This window comes from Pan troglodytes, chromosome 18 (genome assembly GCF_028858775.2).
Source record: "Pan troglodytes isolate AG18354 chromosome 18, NHGRI_mPanTro3-v2.0_pri, whole genome shotgun sequence".
NCBI classification, from domain to species: Eukaryota; Metazoa; Chordata; class Mammalia; order Primates; family Hominidae; genus Pan; species Pan troglodytes.
Genome location: NC_072416.2, coordinates 35,237,527 through 35,261,811, shown reverse-complemented (window position 1 = coordinate 35,261,811; position 24,285 = coordinate 35,237,527). Strand labels below are relative to the sequence as shown.

The 24,285-nt window shown below is 52.9% G+C and overlaps 2 protein-coding genes across 2 annotated transcripts; one reads left to right on the top strand and one right to left on the bottom strand.

Annotated features, from left to right (window-relative positions):
* Positions 1-5,903: 5,903 nt before the first annotated feature.
* Positions 5,904-18,635, bottom strand: TRIM72 (tripartite motif containing 72). Its single transcript, XM_001157628.7, has 7 exons — positions 18,370-18,635; positions 17,551-17,947; positions 13,488-13,583; positions 13,159-13,389; positions 11,765-11,787; positions 10,102-10,220; positions 5,904-8,866 (listed from the first exon to the last, which is right to left on the bottom strand). Exons 2-7 carry the CDS (start codon positions 17,938-17,940, stop codon positions 8,292-8,294), a joined length of 1,434 nt encoding a protein of 477 aa, XP_001157628.2. The 5' UTR covers positions 17,941-17,947; positions 18,370-18,635; the 3' UTR covers positions 5,904-8,291.
* PYDC1 (pyrin domain containing 1) lies at positions 15,540-16,711 on the top strand. Its single transcript, XM_001158748.5, has 2 exons — positions 15,540-15,932; positions 16,517-16,711. The coding sequence occupies exon 1, from the start codon at positions 15,647-15,649 to the stop codon at positions 15,914-15,916; it is 270 nt and encodes an 89-aa protein (XP_001158748.1). The 5' UTR covers positions 15,540-15,646; the 3' UTR covers positions 15,917-15,932; positions 16,517-16,711.
* Positions 18,636-24,285: the final 5,650 nt, after the last annotated feature.

The window sequence follows — 24,285 nt, the reverse complement described above, 5'->3', positions numbered from 1 at the left end:
GATCATGGGGGCAGTTTCTAATGGTTTAGCATCGTCCCCCTAGTGCTGCTTGTTTTAAAGCATGTAGCACCTCTCTCACCTCCCGCCAGCCATGTGAAGATGTGCCTTCTTGCCCTTCACCTTCCACCATGATTATAAGTTTCCTGAGGCCTTCCCAGAAGCAGAAGCCTGTACAGCCCACAGAACCATGAGCTGATTAAATCTCTTTCCTTTGTAAATTACCCAGTCTCAAGTATGTCTTCACAGCAGTGTGAGAATGGACTAATACAGCTGCTAACACAACATCTCTTCTGCAGTGCATGGATCAAAGAGTCATTTTGCCTTTCAAGTCTTTTTTTTTTTTTTTTTGAGATGGACTTTTGTTCTTGTAGCCCAGGCTGGCATGCAATGGTAGAATCTCGGCTCACCGAACCGCCTCCTGGGTTCAAGCAATTCTTTTCCCTCAGCCTCCTGAGTAGCTGGGATTAGAGGCACCAGCCACCACGCCCAGCTAATTTTTGTATCTTTAGTAGAAACGGGGTTTCACCATGTTGGCCAGGCTGGTCTTGAACTCCTGAGCTCAGGTGATCCACCTGCCTCGGCCTCCCAATGTGCTGGGATTACAGGCATGACTCAACCGTGCCCAGCCTCATTATTGTCTTCTTTTAAGAAATTCTTTTTTTTTTTTTTTTTTTTTTGAGATAGAGTCTCACTTTGTTACCCAGGCTGGAGTGTAATGGCATGATCTCAGCTCACTGCAACCTCCGCCTCCTGGGTTCAAGTGATTCTCCTGCCTCAGCCTCCCGAGTAGCTGGGATTACAGATGCCCACCACAACGCCCAGCTAGCTTTTGTATTTTTAGTAGACATGGGGTTTTGCCATGTTGGCCAGGCTGGTCTTGAACTCCTGACCTCAGGTGATCCACATACCTCGGCCTCCCAGAGTGCTGGGATTACAGGCGTGAACCACAGCACCTGGCCTAAGAAATTCTTTTAAGAAATTGCCACCGCCACCCCCACCTTCAGCAGTCACCATCCTTATCAGTCAGTAGCCATCGACATTGAGGCAAGACCCTCCACCAGCAAAAAGACTATGACTCACTGAAGGCTCAGATGATCCTTAGCATTTTTAGCAATAAAGTATTTTTAGGCCAGGCGGAGTGGCTCACACCTGTAATCCCAACACTTTGGGAGGCTGAGGCAGGTGAATGACTTGCGCCCAGGCATTTGAGACCAGACTGGGCAACACGGTGAAATCCCATCTCTACTAAACTTACAAAAAATTAGCCAATCATGGTGGCGTGTGCCTGTAATTCCAGCTACTTGGGAGGATGAGGTGGGAGGATCACCTGAAACTGGGAGGTCGAGGCTGCAGAAATCACACCACTGTACTTTAGCCTGGGTGATGGAGTGAAACCCTGTCTCAAAAATAAATAATAATAATTTTAAGAACTCACATTTTTGAGAGTCTGAAGGCCTATACAAATGGCCAGCACCAATGCAAAATTTTGTGGACATCTCTTGTTTTAGCTTGAAAATTCACGCAGATTCTGTACTCTATGTTTGTTTTAATGGGAACGTGACATCTTGATTTTTACTTTTGGTTAAATTACCCAACTTTCTCACCACCACCAGTATCAAGAAGAAGAATATTGGCATAAAGTCGATACTCCAAGATGCATCATGCTCCTGTGGACCGGGGTCCTTTGTGGTCAGACTGTCATGCACCCAGGGGATGCGTGAACCCAGTATAAGAGGCAACCTAAGCCAGACGCGGTGGCTCACGCCTGTAATCCCAGCACTTTGGGAGGCCGAGGCGGGCGGATCACGAGGTCAGGAGATGGAGACCATCCTGGCAAACATGGTGAAACCCCGTCTGTACTAAAAATACAAAAAAATTAGCCAGGCATGGTGGCGGGCGCCTGTAGTCCCAGCTACTTGGGAGGCTGAGGCAGGAGAATGGCGTGAACCCGGAGGGCGGAGGTTGCAGTGAGCCGAGATCACGCCACTGCACTCCAGCCTGGGAGACAGTGAGGCTCCATCTCAAAAACAAAACAAAACAAAACAAAAGAGGCAACCTAGTGGGGCTCTCGTTGTTGTGAGATCCAGGGTTGCGAAGATCAGTGAGATTCTGAATAGAGAGCTATTGACACATAATAAGGTCTCAATAAATTTTCTTTTTTTTCCTTTGAGACAGTGTCTCATTCTGCAGTGGGATAATTTAGGAATCAGAGAGACCAAGAGGTTGAGGAGGATACTTATTATTTATTATTTAGTTAGGTGCACTGGCCCAGTCAGATTAACATCCAAAAAGACTGAGCCCTGAACAAAGAGTCCGGTTACCTTTTTTTTTTTTTTTTTTGAGGCGGAGTCTCGCTCTGTCACCCAGGCTGGAGTGTAGTGGCGCCATCTCGGCTCACTGCAAGCTCCGCCTCCCGGGTTCAGGCCATTCTCCTGCCTCAGCCTCCCAAGTAGCTGGGACTACAGGCGCCTGCCACCACGCCCGGCTAATTTTTTGTATTTTTAGTAGAGACGGAGTTTCAACATGTTAACCAGGACGGTCTCGATCTCCTGACCTCATGATCCGCCTGCCTCAGCCTCCCAAAGTGCTGGGATTACAGGCGTGAGCCACCGCGCCCGGCTCCGGTTACCTTTTAAGCATTTTGTGGGGCAGGGGGAGATCTGTGCAGGGGGAAGCATCTTACAGAAGCAAGAAACAAAGACAGTTATTCAGTTGAGACATGCATTACATCATTTTTTACTTTTCAAGGAAAAACATGTTTTATGACTTGAGTTTATCTGCCTAGTGACCTTGCAGCTGCACAGCTAGAGAAACAGGGTCTTCACAATGCCTGGGAAAGGGAGAGAGATAAGGCTCACTATCCACAGAAAAACAGGCAGTTAATTTTTAAAGGGCTTTAGCTCTTTCTCTTCCTCAGGGTGAATTGGGTTTTCTTACATACAACTGAGTTTTCGCTTACACATTCTTTAATTTCTTTTAATTCCTGTTTTAACTCTCTCACCCAGACTGGAATGCAGTGGCCTGATCTCAGCTCATCGGAACCTCTGCCTCCCGGGTTCAAGTGATTCTCCTGCCTCAGCCTCCTGAGTAGCTGGGATTGCAGGCATGCGCCACCATGCCTGGCTAATTTTTGTATTTTTAGTAAAGATGGGGTTTCACCATGTTGACCAGACTGGTCTCGAACTCCTGACCTCAGGTGATTCACCCGCCTCAACCTCCAAAAGTGCTGGGATTACAGGCGTGAGCCACTGCACCTGGCCACGATAAATGTTCTTGCTTGCAGTTTTATCATGGCCTTGGCAGGTTCAAGTTTGCTATTATGCTACCTAAAGATGTCAGGAAACACAGGAAATGTCTTGGCAGCCAGTTTCTGGGGGTTTCCAGCGTTCCCGTGGAGAGGAGGGACTCACAGAGGGGACGCTGGTGCTTTAGAACACATGTGCTGGAGGAACTCCCTTCTCTGTTCACATTTCACCTTCCTACATCCCCAGGGAGACCCTGCCTGGGTCAGGCAGCCCCACCCGACAAGGACCACCTGGATTACACAGCTTTTCCCACAAAGCCACCTCACTCAGTCAGCCATGGGCCATTTCCTTCAATGCATGCAGCTCAAGCTGGGGCAACTATACGCAGAAAGAACCTGTGGCAGCTTCGAAAGAAAGTTTCCTGATATAATTCCAACAAAAGGCAGCATACATTACTCAGCTCTGCAGGGAGACTAAAGCCAGCCCGGGTCCCGGAAGGCACAGGAGTGTTTGGACGGTGGCTCTGGCTGCAGGAGACGCCACAAGAGCCTTCCCTCCCTCCCTCCCACACGAACAGCAGACTTGCGACACGGTCTGATGGCCCTCCCCATCTTCCCTCACATGGGCATCTTCCCTCCTAAAATCTCTGCCCATTTAATCCTATCTTGGCATCTGCTTCTCAGAGTACCCATTTCCTCAGAAGGAGGCTTTGGGTCTGATACCACCATCCCTCCAGACACCCATGGCCTGTGTGTAGACAATTCAATGCCGTGGGCTACACATGGTGGAGGAGCTGCTGGGCGATCCAGAGAGGAGAGTAACTGATTCTTCCTGGAGGCCTAGAAGGTCAAGAGAGGACAGGAAATGGTGGTGTTTTGGGAGAGCCATGAAGGATAAGTGGGAGGGAACTGACATTCCTAAAAAAAGAAGTGCAGGGGCCAGGCCCGACAGTTCATGCCTGTAATCCCAGCACTTTGGGAGGCTGAGGCGGGCAGATCATTTGAGGTCAGGAGTTCGAGATCAGCCTGGCCAACATGGCAAAACCCCGCCTCTACTAAAAATACAAATAAAAATGAAAAAACTAACCTGGCGTGGTGGTGGGTGCCTGTAATCCTAGCTACTGCGGAGGCTGAGGCAGGAGAATCACTTGAACCTGGGAGGCAGAGGTTGCAGTGAGCTGAGATAGCACCATTGCACTCCAGCCTGGGCGACAGAGCAAGACTGCATCTCAAAAAAAAAAAAAAAAAAGGAGGTGCAGAGACCCCAGCAGTTCAGTTCAGCATGGCCAGAGAGTAGACATGCACAGGGCGGTGATTCAAGGTGAGGCTGGACACAGCCCACAGCCCACAGTCTACAGGGTGAGGAGCAACACAGGAGACCACAGGTCCCTCCCTCACTGTGGCCAGTCCTTAGCCTGAGCAATGACAGAGAGTTCAGTGACAGTCAATGGACAGCAGCCTTTCCCCAACACTAGGATCCCAAAGAGCTTTTGTTATGTGGGTTTATCTTTCAATATTTGCCCTGTTAGATATTAAAACAGAGAACTTTTCTTTTTAAGATGAAGCTGGGGCTGGGCGCGGCGGTTCAAGCCTGTAATCCTAGTACTTTGGGAGGCCGAGTTGGGGGATCCCCTGAGGTCAGGAGTTCGAGACCAGGCTGGCCAACATAGTGAAGCCCCTGTCCCCACTAGAAATACAAACATCAGCTAGGCGTAGTGTCACCTGCCTATAGTCCCAGCTACTCGGGAGGCTGAGGCAGGAGGATCACTTGAACCTGGGAGGCAGAGGTTGCAGTGAGCCAAGATCACACCACTGCACTCTAACCTGGGTGACACAGTGAGACTCCGTCTCAAAAAATAATAATAAAATAAAAGATGAAGCTGGGCTGGGCTCAGTGGCTCACACCTGTAATCCCAACACTTTGGGAAGCCAAGATGGGAGGATCGCTTGAGGCCAGGAGCTCGAGACCAGCATGAGCAACATAGTGAGACCTCATCTCTACCAAAATACAAAAAATAAAAAATAGTCAGGCATGGTGATGGGTGCCTGCCATCCTATCTACTCAGGAGGCTGGAGTGGGAGGATCATGTGAGCCCAGGAGGTCAAGGCTGCGGTGAGCCACAATCACACCATTGCACTCCAGCCTGTGCGACAGAGCAAGACCTTGTCTCAAAAAAAAAAAATTGTTTTTTAATTAAAAACAGATGAAGCTGGAAGGCCAGCCTGTAATCCCAGCACTTTGGGAGGCCAAGATGGGTGGATCACCTGAGGTCAGGAGTTCGAGACCAGCCTGGCGGGCACCTGTAATCCCAGCTACTCGGGAGGCTGAGGCAGGAGAATCCCTTGAACCTAGGAGGCGGAGGTTACGGTGATCACACCACTGCACTCCAGCCTGGGCGACAGAGCGAGACTCTGTCTCAAACAAAACAAACAAACAAACCAACAAAAAACATGGCAGAACAGCTCAAATGCTAAGCCAAAGACTGGGGGCTTTATCCTGTAGGCAAGAGGGAGTTGTTGAAAGTTTTGAGCAACTGAGTCCCGTGACCACATTTGCATGTTTGGAAACATTACCAAGTCAGGATTAAAGGCTGGAGGGCAATTAGGAGGCCTTGCAGTAGGTCACGTGTCTTTTCATGCGGATTTAATGAGGAAGGAGTCAGAATATAACAGTTTTATTAATGGTGTTGGATTTACAACCAAATATCCCTTAACTATATTGTTTTATTTTCTAACATGAAAGAGCTTCTACTGTTAATCCTCTCTTCTGTCTCCTGAAGCCAGGGCTCCACAGGCCTTCCTCTGGGAGACACACCCAGGTGTGCCGCCTTCCCCTGCCAGATCCTCAGGCCTTTCTTACCCAACTCACAACTTCCCTTTCACCCTTAGTCCCATACCCACCATCTCCCGAGAAAACCTCCGCAATGGGCTGCCGGGGCCCCAGGCCCTTCCACCCATCCCGCCAGCACACCCTCCCCGTGAAAATGAGTGACCCCAGGCCAGCGTCTTCCCTCAGGAGAGAAGCCTGTCTGGATCCCCAAAGGCCTCTCCCTCCAGGGAAGAGGGACTCTCACTCTGGCCTCAGTGGTTACTCCAGAGCCCAAGAAATGCCCTGTGCGCTAAAACCAAAGAAGGTGTGAACCAGCAAGTAAGTGGGGAGCGGCCAGTTCTGGGACATCTAGTTGGGGGCCTTCTCTTCCCCATGAGCAGCAGTGTGACCTTGGCATCAGGCTCTTTCTCTTGGCTGGCTTCCTCAACGTTCAAGACGCTCGATAAACATATCCCAGAGGCAAAGCAAGTTAAGTCGAGGGTTGTTTATTCACCTAGAATCAGCTCTGGCCATTTTCCAATGTCTTCTTTTTGTTGTTTTTCTGGTTTTTGTTGCAACAGGGTCTCGCTATGTTCCCCAGGCTGGTCTCAAACTCCTGGCCTCAAATGAGCCTCCTGCCTCAAACTCCCAAAGTGTTGGGTTTACAGGCATGAGTACCCAGCCCTTAAGTGTCTTTGCTTTGGTTTATGTTTGTTTGTTTCCTTCCACTCCTGGTGCAAACCTTACATGTTTTTGACTGGGGAAACATATTTTGGACCTATGCCTCTACACTGACAGTGAAGAGCCCAATGGGTTGTGCACTAGGTCAGGGCTTCCCGCAGCGTCAGCCCCTGTGGCCAGCAGCATCACCTGGGAACCTGCTAGAAATGCACATTTTTGGCAGGGCGTGGTAGCTCACACCTGTAATCCCAGCACTTGGAAGGCCAAGGCAGGAGGATCACCTGAGGTCAAGAGTTCAAGATCAGCCTGGGCAACGTAACGAGACACCATTTCTACAAAAACTAAATTAAAAATAAAAAAAAAAAAAATGAGCATTTTCAGCCAGGTGCAGTGGCTCATGTCTGTAATCCCAGCACTATGGGAGGCCAAGGCGGGTGAATCACTTGAGGTCAGGAGTTCGAGACCAGCTTGGCCAACATAGTGAAACCCCTACTAAAAATAAAAATAAGTAGCCAGGTGTGGTGGCAGGCGTCTGTAGTCCCAGCTACTTGGGAGGCTGAGGCATGAGAATTGCTTGAACCCTGGAGGCAGAGGTTGCAGTGAGCCAAGATGGCGCCACTGCACTCTAGCCTTGGGTGACAGAGCAAGACTCTGTCTCAAAAAAAAAAAAAAAAGAAATGAGCATTTTTGACCTGTCCAACCTACTAAATCAGAAACTTAGCACCCTATGCTTTAACAAGTCATGGCTAAGGGCTTTAAAAAGGTGATTTTAATGCATGCCTAAGGTGGAGAACTAAGGGGAAGGCCTTTGGGTAAGGTGAATCTGGAGCGGGGGACCCAAGGCCTAAGGAGGAGGGGAGTGTGAGGCAGAAGGAGCCCCTTACTCTACAGGTTCTCAAGCTCCTCCCATCAATCCCCCAACCTGGCCCTGTCCCTCCCTCGCTCAACCTTAGTTTCTTCCTGGAATTCTCAGGCCTCCTGGTTCCCAAATTCTGATTTCCCCACTGACCTGACTCCAGATCTCCCTACCCCACTGGGTCTTGTCCCCAGCGTCACTCCAACCCCTCACCAGCAGTCCCCAGGCCATGCCAACCCCCACACTTTTTTTTTTTTTTTTGAGACAGAGTCTCACTCTTGTCACCCAGGCTAGAGTGCAGTGCCGCAATGTCTGCTCACTGCAACCTCCACCTCCTGGGTTCAAGCAATTATCCTGCCTCAGCCTCCCAAGTAGCTGGGATTACAGGCGTATGCCACCGCGCCCAGCTAATTTTTGTATTTTTAGTAGAGAGGAGTTTCATTTCACCATGTTGGCCAGGCTGGTCTTGAACTCCTGACCTCAGGTGATCCACCCGCCTCCGTCTCCCAAAGTGCTGGGATTACAGGCATGAGCCACCAAGCCAGTCCTACCCCACGCTTGTCAGTATTCTGGGAGATCCCCCAGTTCCCAGCCCCCTGGGCCCTGGCAACCCGCTCCCCACCCTTCTCCCGTCAGACCCGACCAAGGAGACCTAAGCTTCAACCCAGGCCCCCGCGCCCCTCCACTACCCGTCCGGCGGCTCAGGCCTCGGCGCCTTCGGGACCCACGAGCAGCAGCGGCTGGGCATTCTTGCCCTTGTCGTGCCAGCACACGTCGAAGAAGGGGTACACGGGCCTGGGCAGGCGCTCGTGGAAGGCAAAAAGCGGCACAAGCGCGTCGGCGTCGCTGGCATCGTAGAAGGAGAGGACGCCGTCGCCGAAGCTCAGGTAAAGGCCAATGCGCGTGGGCCGCCTCTCGGGGCTGCGCAGAGCGCGCGGCTCCTTGGCCTCCACGTGCGCCTCCAGGATCTTGCCCTCGCGCAGCCCCAGCAGCCACAGGCCCTGCGAGGGCACCGCGTGCAGGCGCCCGCGCCGGGGGGCCTCGGCCGCGATCACGCCCAGCGCCCAGCGCGGCTTGTCGCCAACATCCACCTCCCAGTAGTGCTCGCCCTCGGAGAGCTGCTGGTGCGCCACCACCGCCACCGCCTTGTCGAACTGGCGCGGGTCCTCCCCGGCCGGCGGCGCCTTCTGCTCCGAGCACTCCACGCGGCGGCCAGAGGAAGACACCACCAGGCTCGGGTGCGCAGAGCTCGGGTCAAAGGTCAGCTCCTCCAGCGCTGCCAGAGAGAACACGGTCAGAAAACCCTAGGTTTCTGCCTCGCTGGGGTCTTCTCCCAACCAATTGCAGGCCAGCTTTGTCTCCCCTAATCCTCTTGGCATCTCTGCTCACTGGGCTTGGGCCACAAGATCACACCTGGCTCAACTTCAGTTTGCCCAGCTGTGAGATGAGGCCATGATTGCTTCCCTCCAGGGTTGCAGGCAGGCCTGCATTTTCTTTTTGTTTTTGTTGTTGTTATTGTTGTTGTTTTTTGTTTTTGTTTTTTGTTTTTTTGAGGCAGGGTCTCACTCTGTCGCCCAGGCTGGAGCACAGGTGCAACCTTGGCTCACTGCAACTTCCAACTCCCAGGCTCAAGCAATCCTCCCATCTCCCATCTCCCAAGTAGCTGGGACTACAGCCACGTGCCACCACACCTGGCTAATTTTTTTAAGTTTTTGTAGAGACAGGTGTTCTCACTATGTTGCCCAGGCTGGTCTCCAACTCCTGGGCTCAAGTGATCCTCCCACCTTGGCCTCCCAAAGTTCTGGGATTACAAGCGTGAGCCACCGAGCCTGGCCAACAGGACTAAATTGATACAAGGCATGGGACTCACCATCTGAGGCCCAGACAAGGCCCAAGGCCCAAGGTCAAGGAGCCTGATCTTCACATCAGCCTAGACCCAGTCTCTGAGCCTTAGTTTTATCTTGAATAAAATGAGGCTGTCTGCATTCCCACCTGCGCTGAGGCAGGAAGGGCTGCCCCAGCAATGTGTATGTCCCAGAGCTCTGTAACCTGCATCATCCAGCTCTTGGGGGGAGGAACTGAGCCCTTGGGCCTCCCCAGCCACAGGCCGCCAGAGTCACTCTCTGACCCAGGCCAGTCCCCAGGGTTCCAGGAGCTCTGCAGAGCCTCAGTCCCCAATTGGCAGGATTTATCATCTCCACCGTCCAGAGAGGGGCAGAGACTGACCAAGGATCACACAGCAAGTCAGTGGCTCAGACCTAGGCCCCAGCATCCCGTGCCGCCAACAGCAGCAGCATTTTCATGTCAGTCACCCACTGCAAACCCCATGCTCTCAAAGGCCCTCCTCCCAACACAGGTTAGAGGACTGTAGCGGCAGTCCAGAGGCAAAGGGGCAATGGGTACCTCCTTCAGTGGCCTCCCCAGTTGGGACTGGGAGGCCTCTCCAGGGTGGCTAGGGCCTCCCATCAACTGCCTGGTCACACACAAACCTGAGCCAGTCCCTCCCGGTACCTGGCATCAGAGCCCGGAACATCTTCCTCCACACCTGGAATTTGAAGTCATCTGAGATAATTGGCAGCTGGATGTCCAGACGGGCGGGTGGGGGAGACTCTGCCAGGATCTTCTGCAGCCTGGGGGTGGGGAGGGGAAGGGGAGGCATGTGTGAGGGGGGAGGACAAGGGCTGGGGGGATTCCAGGATCTCCCCACATCGCACCCCTGCTTAAAACTCTTCCTTTGGAGTTTTGGTTTGGGAAGATGAGAAAATTCTGGAGATAAACACTGGTGATGGTTGTACAATGTGAATGTACTTAGCACCACTGAATTTAAATGCACACTTAAAAATGCTTAAAATGAGCGAGGTAGAGTGTAGTCCCAGCTGCTCAGGGAGGCTGACTCAGGAGGTTCACTGGAGCTCAGAAATTTGAGTCCAGTCTGGGCAACATAGCAAAATCCTGTCTAAAAAAAAAAAAAAAAAAAAAAAGAAGCTCAAAATTGTCAATTTTATGTTACATGTATTATTTTACCACTGTTTATTTGGTTTTGGTCTTTTTTTTTTTTTTTTTTTTTGAGATTGAGTCTGGCTCTATCACCCAGGCTGGGGTGTAGTGGCATGATCTTGGCTCACTGCAGCCTCTGCCTCCCCAGTTCAAGCAATTCTCCTGCCTCAGCCACCCAAGTAGCTGGGATTATAGGCGCCTGCCACCATGCCTGGCTAATTTTTGTGTTTTTAGTAGAGGTGAGGTTTTGCCATGTTGGCCAGGCTGGTCTCAAACTGCTGACCTCAGGTGATCTGCCCGCCTCAGCCTCCCAAAGTGCTTGGATGACAGGTGTGAGCCACTGCACCCGGCCCAACTACATTTTCTTTTAATCCTTCTGTTGGGATAAGGTCCAAGCCTCTCAGCTTCGCCAGTGTGCACACACTTACTACCCCAGCTTCCTCTTCCCTCCCACTCGCCAGCCCTCTCGCTGGCTGTCCCCTCTCCCAGCAATGCCTTTCTCCCCGCAATGCCCTTCTCCCCACAGTGCGCTTCTTCTCCCAGCAATGCCTTTCTCCCCGCAATGCCCTTCTCCCCACAATGCCCTTCTTCTCCCAGCAATGCCCTTCTCCTAGCAATGCCCTTCTTCTCCCAGCAATGCCCTTCTCCCAGCAATGCCCTTCTCCCAGCAATGCCCTTCTCCCAGCAATGCCCTTCTCCCAATGCCCTTCTCCCCATAATGCCCTTCTCCCAGCAATGCCCTTCTTTTCCCAGCAATGTCCTTCTCCCAGCAACGCCCTTCTTCTCTCAGCAATGCCCTTCTCCCCGCAATGCCTTTCTCCTCACAATGCCCTTCTTCTCCCAACGCTTTGCCTAGCCAGCTCCTGTTCATCCCTCCAGGGCCCAACTCAAACATTCACTCCATCCCTGGCCACCTCTTTCCCTCAACGGCCACACTGAGCACACAGTGACGCCTGTGTCCCCACCCACATGTGTCTCACGGCACCAATCTAGGAGGTCCCTGAGTGAAAGGATCCTTCCAGATCATTTCTGTCTACAACCTTGTGTTCAGGCAGGGGTGGGGCAGCAGACTGAATTGCGGGTGTGCAGGCACAATAGTGAGTGGAGAGTGAGCTGGCTGGTGTCCCTAGAAGACTGGGACAAGTCGGGCAAAGGGACAGGGCCAGGTTGCTCTCACCTGCTGGTCACCAGGCAGTATTTCTGGAGAGAGAGAAAAAGAGAATGGTGGTGAAGCCGATGGTGGGGACACTGGAAACTTTTGAGGATGGGGTAGACAACTAGGAATGCTGAGTGCAACGTCAGAAAGAATCAGAAAAGCTAAAAGAGGCCAGACGAGGTGGCTCATGCCTGTAATCTCAACACTTTGGGAGGCCAAGGTGTGTGGATTGCTTGAGGCCAGGAGTTCGAGACCAGCCTGGCCAACATGGTGAAACCCCATCTCTACTAAAAATACAAAAAAATTAGCTGGGCATGGTGGCAGGCACCTGTAATCCCAGCTACTCGGGAGGCTGAGCCACGAAAATCATTTGAACCCGGGAGAAGGAGGTTTCAGTGAGCCGAGGTCATGCCACTGCACTCCAGCCTGGGCAACAGAGCAAAGCCCTGTCTCAAAAAAAAAAAAAAAAAAAAAAAAAACGCAAAAGAGACCTAGAACTCAAGGCCACCCCTACCCCTTCACTTTTATGTGGATTACAAAGAGGTATCTTCGCCTCCAAGAAACTCTGATTCCACCTGTTAGAAAACTGTCCTAATAGGCCGGGTGCGGTGACTCATGCCTGTAATCCCAGCACTTTGGGAGGCCAAGGCAGGCAGATTGTTTGAGCCCAGGCATTTGAGACCAGTCTGGGCAACATAATGAGACCCCCATCTCTACTAAAAATACAAAAACTAGCCAGGTAAGCGCCTGTAGTCCCAGCTATGGGAGGCTGAGATTGGAGGATTGCTTGAGCCTACAAGGCTGCAGTGAGCTATGATCATGCCACTGCACTCCAGCCTGGGTGACAGAGTGAGACCCTGACTTTAAAAAAAAGACCAGGCGCGGTGGCTCACGCCTGTAATCCCAGCACTTTGGGAGGCTAAGGCAGGTGGATCACAAGGTCAGGAGATCAAGACCATCCTGGCTAACACGGTGAAACCCTGTCTCTACTGAAAAATAGAAAAAATTAGCCAGGCGTGGTGGCGGGTGCCTGTAGTCCCAGCTACTGGGGAGGCTGAGGCAGGAGAATAGCATGAACCCAGGAGGCGGAGCTTGCAGTGAGCCAAGATCCTGCCACTGCACTCCAGCCTGGGCGACAGGGCGAGACTCCATCTCAAAAATAAAAATAAAAATAAGAGTGTCCTAATAAATATATAAACCTACAATGTCTATGATATGAATAGTGCTCACTTAATACAATGTCCTTATGCAGTGCTCAACCTAAACAACCATATAGCAGTCCTGAGGCCTGCCCCTCCCGGCTGTGTGCTGCTGGCTTATCCCTGCCCCTCTCTGGGCCTATCTGACAATGGGATGAGGTCTCTGGGCCCTGAGCAGGGGGCTGAGGCAGGGAGGGGAGGTCACCCAGTGCTCACCATGAGGAACTCAGTCTGCGGCTTGTCCGCCACCTCCTCCAGCACCTTCTCCATCTGCCGCAGCTGCTCCAGGTAAGAGTTCAGGCTCCCCAGCTCCCGGCGCAAGGCGACCCCTGCCTCACCCCGTACACGCTCTGCCTCGCGGTCCAAGGAGCCCTCCAGTGCAGCCAGGAACACCCGCATCTTGCCCAGCTGCTCCCCCACGGCCCCCCGGAACTGACGCACTGTCTCCTGCAGGGATGGGGCAGTGATTGAAGGGATAAAGGCTCTTGGCTGGAGACCCCTAGCCTGGCCCCCAGCCCTCAGACATGGCCCTGTGAAGTCCTCACCTCCACCTCCACCAGCTGATGCTCCAGCACAGCCACACTCTTCTCCTTGCGCATGCATGCCTCCTGCAGCTGCAGTTTCTGCTGTGGCAGCTGTGTCTGGGGGTCGAGGCATGGAGAAGTGATGGGGATGCCACCCACCCGAAACCCACACCTCCCATCCTAAACCTGCCCTCTGTGGCTCAACCTCAATGCCAGCTCCTCCTCCAGCCATCTTCCCATCCCCAAACCCACTTACATGCCTCCCAGCCCCAGCCAGTGCTACTCCTGAGGTCCGAATGCTTCCCCTGCCCCTTGTCTATTTTGGTGCGGTTTTTTATTTATTTATTTTGGTGTTTTGTTTTGAGACAGGGTCTCACACTGTTGCCCTGGCTGGAGCAGTGGCATGATCACAGTTAACTACAGCCTCAACTTCCCAGGCTTAATTGACCCTCTCACTTCAGTCTCCCAAGTAGCTGGAACTATAGTCACACACCACCATGCCCAGCAAATTTTCTAATTTTTTTTTTTTTGAGTTGGAGTCTCGCTCTGTCACCCAGGCTGCAGTGCAGTGGCACAATCTCAGCTCACTGCAACCTCCACCTCCTGGGTTCAAGCGATTCTCCTGCCTCAGCCTCCCAAGTAGCTGGGACTAATTTTGGTGCACCACCACGCCTGGCTAATTTTGGTATTTTTAGTAGAGACAGGGTTTCACCATGTTGGCCAGGCTGGTCTCAAACTTCTGACCTCAGGTGATCCACCCACGTCGGCCTCCCAAAGTGCTGGGATTAGACATGAGCCACCACGCCTGGCCATGATTTTTAAAAATATTTTTGTAGAGACAATCTCACTATATTGCCCAGACTGGTCTCCAACTCCTGGCCTCAAGCAATCCTCCCACCTCAGCCTCCCAGCATGCTGGGATTACAGGCATGAACCGCCACACCCCCAGCCCCTTGTCTGTTTTGTTGACCCCTCCCTGGCCTTGCCTTCCCTGATCGCCTCTGCTCAGCAGTCAGCCCCATAGCACAGGTCTTTGCGAGGATGACAAACATCAGTGTGGTTTGGTCTCTCCCACCAGACAGGCAGGCACAGAGCTTGGCACACAACAGACCTCAGGGGGTACATGAAGGATATATGAAAGAAGAAAGGCAACCTACCCCTACTCCTGGGCTTCCTCTCTTACTTAAAAGCAGAACATCAGCCTCAGTCAGCCTGTCAGCCTGACCACCAAGTCAGCCTGCCTGTACACACATGGGCTTGGAGTAGGGGGCAGGAAATTTAATTAAAATGTCCCCTGCTGGCCGGGCGTGGTGGCTCACACCTGTAATCCCAGCACTTTGGGAGGCCAGGGCGGGTGGATCACGAGGTCAGGAGTTCAAGGCCAGCCAGACCAAGATAGTGAAACCCCATTTCTACTAAAAATACAAAAATTACCCGGGCGCTGTGGCAAGTGCCTGTAATCCCAGCTACTCGGGAGGCTGAGGCAGGAGAATCACTTGAACCAGGGAGGCGGAGGTTGCAGTGAGCCAAGAATGTGCCTGCACTGTAGCCTGGGCGACAGAGCAAGACTGCATTTCAAAAAAAAAAAAATGTCCCCTGCACAGACCAACCATTCTGTGGTCTAGATCTTACCCAAGACCTCAAATGCAAATATGCGAATATAGGAGAGCTCCCAATACTCCTGCCAAAGCCTTTTTTTTTTTTTTTTTTTTTTTTTTTTTTGGAGACAGGATTGCCTAGGCTGGAGTGCAGTGGCAGAATCACAACTCGAACTCCTAGGCTCAAGCAATCCTTTTGCTTCAGCCTCCCGAGTAGCTGGCACTACAAGCATGAGCAACCATGCCAGGCTACAAAGCCACTTCTTTGCTGGGAGGTGCCTGACCATGGAATCAGTTCCATTCCTGCCTCAATGACTTGCAACCTGTTTCCTCCTCTGCAGATTGGGAACAGCAATCCCCACCTCAACAATTTGGCGCCCCCACTCTCCCAGGGGAAACTGGGGGACCCTCTAGGCGGTGTTTGCAGAGTCCCCTCCCAGCAGGAGCCACAGGGTTGAATAGGAGCTGCCAGATCAGTCTCCTTCCCGGGACATCCCCGGGGGCGGCAGCTCCACCTGCTGCAGGAAAGGTAGGACCTGATGGCTCCAGGCCCTCGGAGGCTCAGAGGCGCAGGGCTGAGCCATGGGAACGAAGCGCGAGGCCATCCTGAAGGTGCTGGAGAACCTGACACCGGAGGAGCTCAAGAAGTTCAAGATGAAGCTGGGGACGGTGCCGCTGCGCGAGGGCTTTGAGCGCATCCCGCGGGGCGCGCTCGGGCAGCTAGATATCGTGGACCTCACCGACAAGCTGGTCGCCTCCTACTACGAGGACTACGCAGCTGAGCTCGTCGTGGCCGTGCTGCGCGACATGCGCATGCTGGAGGAGGCCGCACGGCTGCAGCGGGCCGCGTGAGGGCCACTCTGAGCTGGTACGTGATCTCGGGACCCAACCCCGCTTCCTCGCCAAGGACCCAGGCGTCAGGTCCCGCCCAGAGCCTTCCTGTTCCCCTCCTTCAGGGTCCCTCCTGGGGTCCTCCCTCAGACCTCCGGCCAGCCCCTCCCGGCGGCGAAGGGCTGGGCTGCCGCGAACCCCGGTGGGCTGCATCTCGCCCCACTGCCCCCTTCCAGGCTCCTGGGCTGCCTGGGCCCTGTTCCGTTTCATGGGTTCTGTGCTTTCTTCGCAGATAAAGACGGGCAAGGTTGGGCGAGGTTGGGGTCTTTTTTTTTTTTTTTTTTTTTTTTTTTTTTAGCGGCAGCAAGATTTATTGCAAAGAGCAAAAGAACAAAGCTTCCACAGCATGGAAGGGGATCCGAGCGGGTTGCCCTGAGGTTGGGGTCTTAAGCACAGGTGTGCTGGGATGGGAGGGGTCCCGGGAGGAGGCTCCTGCCCTGAGCTAGGAGACCACCAGCTAGGACTGGGCTGAACTGGGCCAGGCAGGACTGAGAGGCTGGGTCCCTGGGAAGTCTGGGGGCCTCGAATACCAACGAAAGGACGGTGGTCTACCCCTTCTAGGAGGCGGGTCAAGGCAAAAGGAGTAATGCAACGCCTGTGAACCTGCCCCACGCGCGCACCAGTCGCGTAAGACAACAGCAGTGTCTCCACCTCGGGGACCAAGGACGCCTCCGTGCCTCCAGACCCCGCCTCCTCCAGCCCCTGCACCTGTCATTTATTCTTCCACTGCCCAATAAATATTCATGGCAGACTTTACTGGGGCTGCGCGCACACGTGCCCGCCGGTAGCTATACGTGTGTGCTTTTGCCACACGGATGACACGCACCAGCCAGTGTGCGTTCGTCTCTATTTGCCTCTGTCTGGGTGTCTCTGCTGGGTACTTCGGGACGCGCACAACTGCGTGTGGGCTCCCAAGGCTTTCGGGACTTCCAGCTCCACCCAGAAAAACATCCTGGACGGGGCTCTCGGTGCCACCCTGGGCCCGCACACATAAGTGCAGATCCCGGCTGCCTAGTCCTTCCAGTCTCCCTTCTGGTGAGGCCCCGCCTGGGGACCGTCAGGCCAGCCCAAGTTCCTCAGCTTCAGTGGTGCGTGGGCCTCCGCTGAGCACAAGGGGACAACCCTGCCCCGGCCGCCTGGCTCGGTCCCGAACGCCGCGCCTCCAGTCCAAAGTGGGCCAGCGCCGAGCAGGGAGCCAGCCCGAAAGGCCCACCGGGTGCAGGAATGCGAGCGTGGGCCGCAGGGGCTGGTCAGTCCCTGCTCCGCCTGGCTCCGCCCGGCCCATCAGACCCGCCCTGGGGCTCCGCCCGCCCATCTCCAGTTTCCTCTAGGGACTAAGGCCGGGAAACCTAGGTTTGCTCAGCGCCCTTATCGCCAGGCTCCATCCCTGCGCGGCTTTCCTCTGCCAGCCCCGCCTTAAGCTCCTCAGACCCTCTTTCCTGGCTGCTTCGCCCCGCCCCCGCCCCCGCCCCCCGCAACTCCAGGAGCTCGTGAGCCGCTCTAGAGACTCAGAAGCCAAATCACTGCAGCGACCTCCCCATCGGCCCCGTGCCACCGAACAGCCCCTCCGACCACGATGCGCGCGGATCCCGCACCTTGAGGCGTGCGTGGGCCTCGGCGGCAGGCAGGAGGCGATGACCGCGGTGCGAGCCGAGTGAGGCGCACACTCCGCACACCAGCGCGCGGTCCTGCTCGCAGTAGATGCTCAGCGGGTCCAGGTGCTCCTCGCAGTGGCCCTGCGGCACCTGGGCCAGCCCCTCCACCAGGCGCGCCAGCTGCAGGTTGGTGCTGAGTGCCTGCGGCCGCGTGGGGGCCTGGCAGCAGGGGCAGAGAACGGTGCCATCCGCCGCCGGCTCCCCGGCCACGCGGCCTAGGCAGGCGCGGCAGAAACTGTGGCCGCACTCGGCTGTCACGGGCGCGTCGAACAGCTGCAGGCACAGCGGGCAGGACAACTCCTGGTGCAGGAGGCCGGGCGCAGCCGACATGGCGGGCCTGGGTGGAGGAGGAGTAGGTTAGGGGGACCCCGCGGCGCCGCGCTCCCGGCCCAGCCCTAGCCCAGGCCGGGCCCGCCGCCCCGCAGGGAGAAGCCCAGCCTGTAAAGACCTCACATCCTACACTGGATGGGACTCTGACGGCCAAGGGGAAAGAGGAACTCGGTCTCAGGCCCAAAAGCAGCCTCCACTGCAATTCTCAGCTCCAACCCCAAAAATATGCCCTAACAGTCAACCCCAGCTCCTGAACACAAGCCCAGATTCTAGCCCACTGTCCTTGCCCTCGCCTTAGCCCCAGGCCTCAGCCTCTGACCTTAGTCCCGGACCCAAATTCTCCAGAGCCCCCACTCCGAGACTCCCCTCCCTCACTTTACCAAGATACCCAGACCTCCCCTCCCCCTCTCTCCAGCCCACGGGACTCACAGGTCTGGTTGGAGATCTTAGGCTGAAAGAGACTCGAAGGAGGACCGGTCAGGGTTGAGCTTAGCTGGACTGGGGTCAGGGCTGGGTCCAAGGATCTGAGACAAGCAGCAGGCTCCAAGCAAGGACAGGGACTCACAGGGGCAGCTGGCAGTGGACACCACGCGTGATGGGCACACAGTGCTCAGCGGAAGACCCTCCCAGACTGAGCCATGGCCCCAGGACTATATTTAGCTGCCCTGCCCAATCCCTCCCATCACTTCCGGAAACCGTTCTAAAAGTGAGGGCTGAGTAGTCCCTGGGCACACATCACATGACAGGGCCACCTGTCTTGGCCCATCCACTGTTCTCTCCCCGGCCTGCCTGGAGTCAGAGCTCAGAGCCAGCAGGGAGCCAGGGCCTTTCACACCACAGAAAAGACAGAAAATTGAAGGGGGTCTGCCCTTTCTCCCCCAACTCCCACCTCCACACTCTCCAGCTCCTTCCTCCTTGCTGGCAGCCCCTCCCCAGCCTGTCACCCACTCATTCCCCAAGTTTATGGCTGACCAAGGTCACCCTGGCAGGATTACCCCACCTGCAGGAGGGCAGGACCTCACCCCACCCTGAAATGTTTTCTTCCTCCAGAGCTGAGGGGAGGGTCTTTTCCACTTTGGTCTCTCTAGTACACCCAGGACAAGCCTGGGACAAAGTAGGCCTCTCTAAATGCTTGGAGAATGAATGATAGAGAGACATTGAACAAATGAATGAACTGAATCCAGAGCCTGCAGCCCAGAACTCAATTCTGCCCTGGTTCCTGTATGTGTATCTTTCAAATCTCAGCTGAAATTTCATTTAAGTGGCGCTGGGATAACTGGCTAGCCTTATGCAAGAGAATGAAACTGGACCCCTACCTTTCACCATATAAAAAAAATTAACTCAAGATGGGTTAAAGATTTAAATGTAAGACTTCAAACCATAAAAATCGTAGAAGAAACCCCAGGAGAAATACTATTCTGGATATCAGCCTTGGTAAAGAATTCTTGACTAAGTCCTCAAAAGCAACACAAACAAAAATTGTTAAGTGGGACCTCATTAAACTAAAGAGCTTCTGCACAGCAAAAGCAAAAGCAACTATCAACAAACAGACAACTGAAGAATGGAAGAAAGGCCAGGCGCGGTGGCTCACGCCTGTAATCCCAGCACTCTTGGGAGGCCAAGGCGGGTGGATCACGAGGTCAGGAGATCGAGACCACAGTGAAACCCCGTCTCTACTAAAAATACAAAAAATTAGCCGGGCGCAGTGGCGGGCACCTGTAATCCCAGCTACTCAGGAGGCTGAGGCAGGAGAATGGTGTGAACCCGGGAGACGGAGCTTGCAGTGAGCCGAGATCATGCCACTGCACTCCAGCCTGGGGTACAGAGTGAGACTCCGTCTCAAAAAAAAAGAATGGAAGAAAATATTCACAAACTATGCATCCAACAAAGATCTACTATCCAGAATATATAAAGAAACTAAAGATTTCAACAAGCAGAAAACAACCCCATTAAAAAGTTGGCAAGGGCCAGGCACAATGGCTCACACCTGTAATCCCAGCACTTTGGGGGGCCCAGGCGGGTGGATCACTTGAGGTCAGGAGTTTGAGACCAGCCTGGCCAACATGGTGAAACTTCGTCTCTATGAAACATACAAAACTTAGCCGGGTGTGGTGGCAGGTGCCTGTAATCCCAGCTACTTGGGAGGCTGAGGCAGGAGAATCGCTTGAACCTGGGAGGCAGAGGTTGCAGTGAACCGAGATCGCACCACTGGACTCCAGCCTGGGTGACAAGAGCGAAACTCCAACTCAAAAAAAATAGCTGGGCATGGTGAAGAACACCTGTAGTCCCAGCTGCTCGGGAGGCTGAGATGGGAGGATTGCTTGAACCTGGGAAGCAGAGGTTGCAGTGAGCCAAGATCATGCCATTGCACTCCAGCATGGGCAACAAGAGCAAAACTCCATCTCAAAAAAAAATCAATAAATATTAAAAAAAAGAAAAGAAAGAAATTTCATCTAGAATAAAAACCAAAGTGCTAACTGTGGCTTACAAAGCCCTATCTGCTATGACCCCATTAATCACTCTGACTCTTTTATCACCCCTTTCCCCATTGATCACTCGGCATCAGGGACTTTGCACTTATGGTCCCCTCTGCCTGGAACACTCTCCAACCCAGGTACTGCATGGCATCCTCTTTTTCCTCCCTCAGACTTTGCTCAATATTACCTTTCCAGCAAGGCCTCTCCCAATTCCCTGATTTTAAATCTCCTAACTCCCCAACATCTCACTGCCTGGCTTTCTTTTTCTCCATAACATTTATCAGCATCTGACATGCAATGTATTCTACTTGTTTGCTGGTTTCTTGTCTGTCTCTTCCTACGGAATAGAAATTGTGTTTACTGCTTGTCTCCAGCTTAGACTAAAGTGTGTGACACACATTAGGCGCTCTACAGATACTAGGTGAATGAATAAACACGCAAACTCAGTCCCTCTCATTTGGCCTCTCCATCTTTCTCTTAGCTTCCCTCAAACCTTTTCCTGGTTTTACTCTTTCCTCTCTCAACTGCTGTCTCTCTCAGAATGAATTTTTGTTTCTGTTTCACTCTCTTAATCTCCCCTTTGGACTCTCCCTTTGCCTGTCTCTTAGGTTCTTAATTTTTTCTTTTTTCTTTTTTTTTTTTTTTGAAATGGAGTCTTGCTCTGTCGCCCAGGCTGGAGTGCAGTGGTACAATCTCGGCTTACTGCAACCTCCACTTCCCAGGTTCAAGCGATTCTCCTGCCTCAGCCTCCCAACTAGCTGGGATTATAGGCACGTGCCACCACGCCCAGCTAATTTTTGTATTCTTAGTAGAGACGGGGTTTCACCATGTTGTCCAGGCTGGTCTCGAACTCCTGACCTCAGGTGATCCACCCGCCTCGGCCTCCCAAAGTGCTGGGATTCCAGGCATGAGCCACCACGCCCGACCGCTCATTCCTTCTTGCATGTTATGTGGTGACAGCATGAACTTCTGCTGGCCTGCTTAGGAAGGTAGCTACTTCAGGCTGCCTGACACCTTGTTTAACCTAGGCCCTCGTTCAGGCTGTAAACATTTGGCTCTTTTAGGAGGAAAAAAGTTCTATTATTCTTTTGGATAAGAGCAATTACCTGTATAAATGACTGCAGATAAAATTCTGAAATTAAGATGTGAAAAGTCTCAGGAAGCTGGTGCTCTTTTTTTTTCTTTTCCTTTTTTTTTTTTTTTTTTTGTTCTTTTGTTTTTTTGAGACAGAGTGTCGCTTTGTCGCCCAGGCTGGAATGCAGTGGTGAGATCTCGGCTCACTGCAAGCTCCGCCTCCTGGGTTCACGCCATTCTCCTGCCTCAGCCTCCCGAGTAGCTGGGACTACAGGCGCCTGCCACCACGCCCAGCTAATTTTTTGTATTTTTAGTAGAGACAGGGTTTCACCATGTTGGCCAGGATGGTCTCGATCTCCTGACCTCGTGATCTGCCTGCCTCGCCCTCCCAAAGTGCTGGGATTACAGGCATGAGCCACTGCGCCCGGCCAAAGCTGGCGCTCTTTACCGGCACACTGAGAAATCCAGGGGAGTTTTGTGTCCCCACCTTCTTTGTCCTTAAGTCTCTGAGGTCTCACTGTGTTGCCCAGGCTGGAGTGCAATGTTACAATCATAGCTCACTACAGCCTCGACCTCCCAGGCTAAAGTGATCCTCCCACCTCAGCCTCCTGAGTAACGGGGACCGCAGGTGTTCACCACCATGCCTGGCTAAAAGCCCCTGATTTCTTCTCTTCCATTCTTGATGGCTCAGACGCAGCCTTGTGTTAGCAATAGGAAGAGGTTTGAAAGAGGGTATATCTGGAGCTGGTCTCTGAAACCACAAGTTGCTCATGCTCAAAAACTCAACTTCCAGAACTTAAATCTCATCCAGAGTTTCCAATATTGCCAAGTTGGGACTGAAGGTCCTGCTGTCATCTATAGGAGTGGGTGTCTAAGACAGGTGGGTGATAGTCAACTCAATCCTTCCCTGCAGATGGGCCAGGACTGGCCTCTGATCCACGGAAGGAACATTGATTGTCTTAAGCAGACTGAGAACAAGAAGAGGCAAGAAGCCATGTGCAGGGAAGGAGGGAGTGGTAAACCAGTATAGCTGGCCCTATGAGGTCCCTCAGACCTAAAGAGCTAGGGATAGATTTCAGCTTGTCCTAAGGGAAAGCTTCCCAACAGCTCAAGCAATGAGTGCCTTGGAAGGTGAGAGCTCCTAATTACTGGATACATGCAGAGAGAGGCCAGAAAGCCCTAGTCAGGGCTGCTACAGAAGCAAGTCCTGAATGCTGACTTCATGAGCTCATGCTGGGCACCCCTGGGAAAATCACCTGCCTCTCTGGGCCTCAGCACGTTCAAATACAATATGAGGATAAATAACATCATCCTGGCTGGGTGTGGTGGCTCACACCTGTAATCCCAGCACTTTGGGAGGCCAAGGTGGGAGGATCACTTGAGTCCAGAAGTTCAAGACCAACCTGGACAACACAGCGAGACCCCCGTCTCTACCAAAAACAAACAAACAAACAAAACAGTATGGTGGCTCATGCCTGTAGTCCCATAGTCCCAGCTACTCCAAAGGCTGAGCCAGGAGAATTGCTTGAACCCTGTCTCAGAAAGAAAAGAAAAAAAAAAACATCCCATAGAGTTGTCATGAGGATTAAACTGAAAAATATGCCACATAGGCCGGGTGCGGTGGCTCACACCTGTAATCCCAGCTCTTTGGGAGGCCGAGGTGGGGGGATCACTTGAGGTCAGGAGTTCAAGACCAGCCTGACCAACATGGTGAAACCCCATCTCTACTAAAATTATAAAATTAGCTGGGCATGGTGGCTGGTGCCTGTCACGCCAGCTACTTAGGGGGCTGAGGCAGGAGAATTGCTTGAACTCAGGAGGCAGAGGTTGCAGTGAGCTGAGATCGAGCCATTGAACTCCAGCCTGGGCAATAAGAACAAAACTCAGTCTCAAAAAAAAAAAGAAAAGAAAGAAAAAAAAATATGCCACATAAACAGGGACAGTGTGCTGGCACCCAAGGGCTTAGGAAGCAGTGACTGTCACTTCCAGGTTCCAGTCCTGACTAGAATTTCCTTGTTGTGTGACCTTGGGCAAGTCGCTTAACCTGATTTTCTCACCTATAAAATGAGAATCATGTAAGGATTGGTATCAAGACTATGTATTTCTGTAAAGATGCAACAAGTAAGTTGTTTTGTTTTTTGTTTTTTGTTTTTTGTTTTTTTTTTGAGATAGAGTCACTCTGTCACCCAGGCTGGAGTGCAGTGGGGCCATCTCAGCTCACTGAAATCTCTGCCTCCCAAGTTCAAGCGATTATTCCACCTCAGCCTCCCAAAGTGCTAGGATTACAGGCACACACCAACACGCCCAGCTAATTTTTGTGTTTTAGTAGAGATGAGGTTTCGCCATATTGCACAGGTTGATCTCAAAATCCCAAGCTCAGGCAATCCACCCACCTCGGCCTCCCAAAGTGCTAGGATTACAGGTGTGAGCCACCATGCCGAGCTCTTTTATTTTGTTTTGAAACAGAGTCTCACTCTTGTCTCACAGGCTGGAGTACAGCGCTTGAACCACCTCCCGGAGGCAAGCAATTCTCCTGCATAAGCCTCCCGAGTAGCTGGGATTACAGGCACCCGTCACCATGCCCAGCTAATTTTTGTGTTTTTAGTAGAGACAGGGTTTCACCATATTGGCCAGACAGGTCTCGAACTCCTGACCTCAGGTGATCTGCCCGCCTCAGCCTCCCAAAGTGCTGGGATTGCAGGTGTGAGCCACTGCACCAGCTCTTCACAATTCTGAACTCATTGCAGCCTCATAACAACGCTTTCACTTTCCTACAGGGAGGCCATGGGGCACA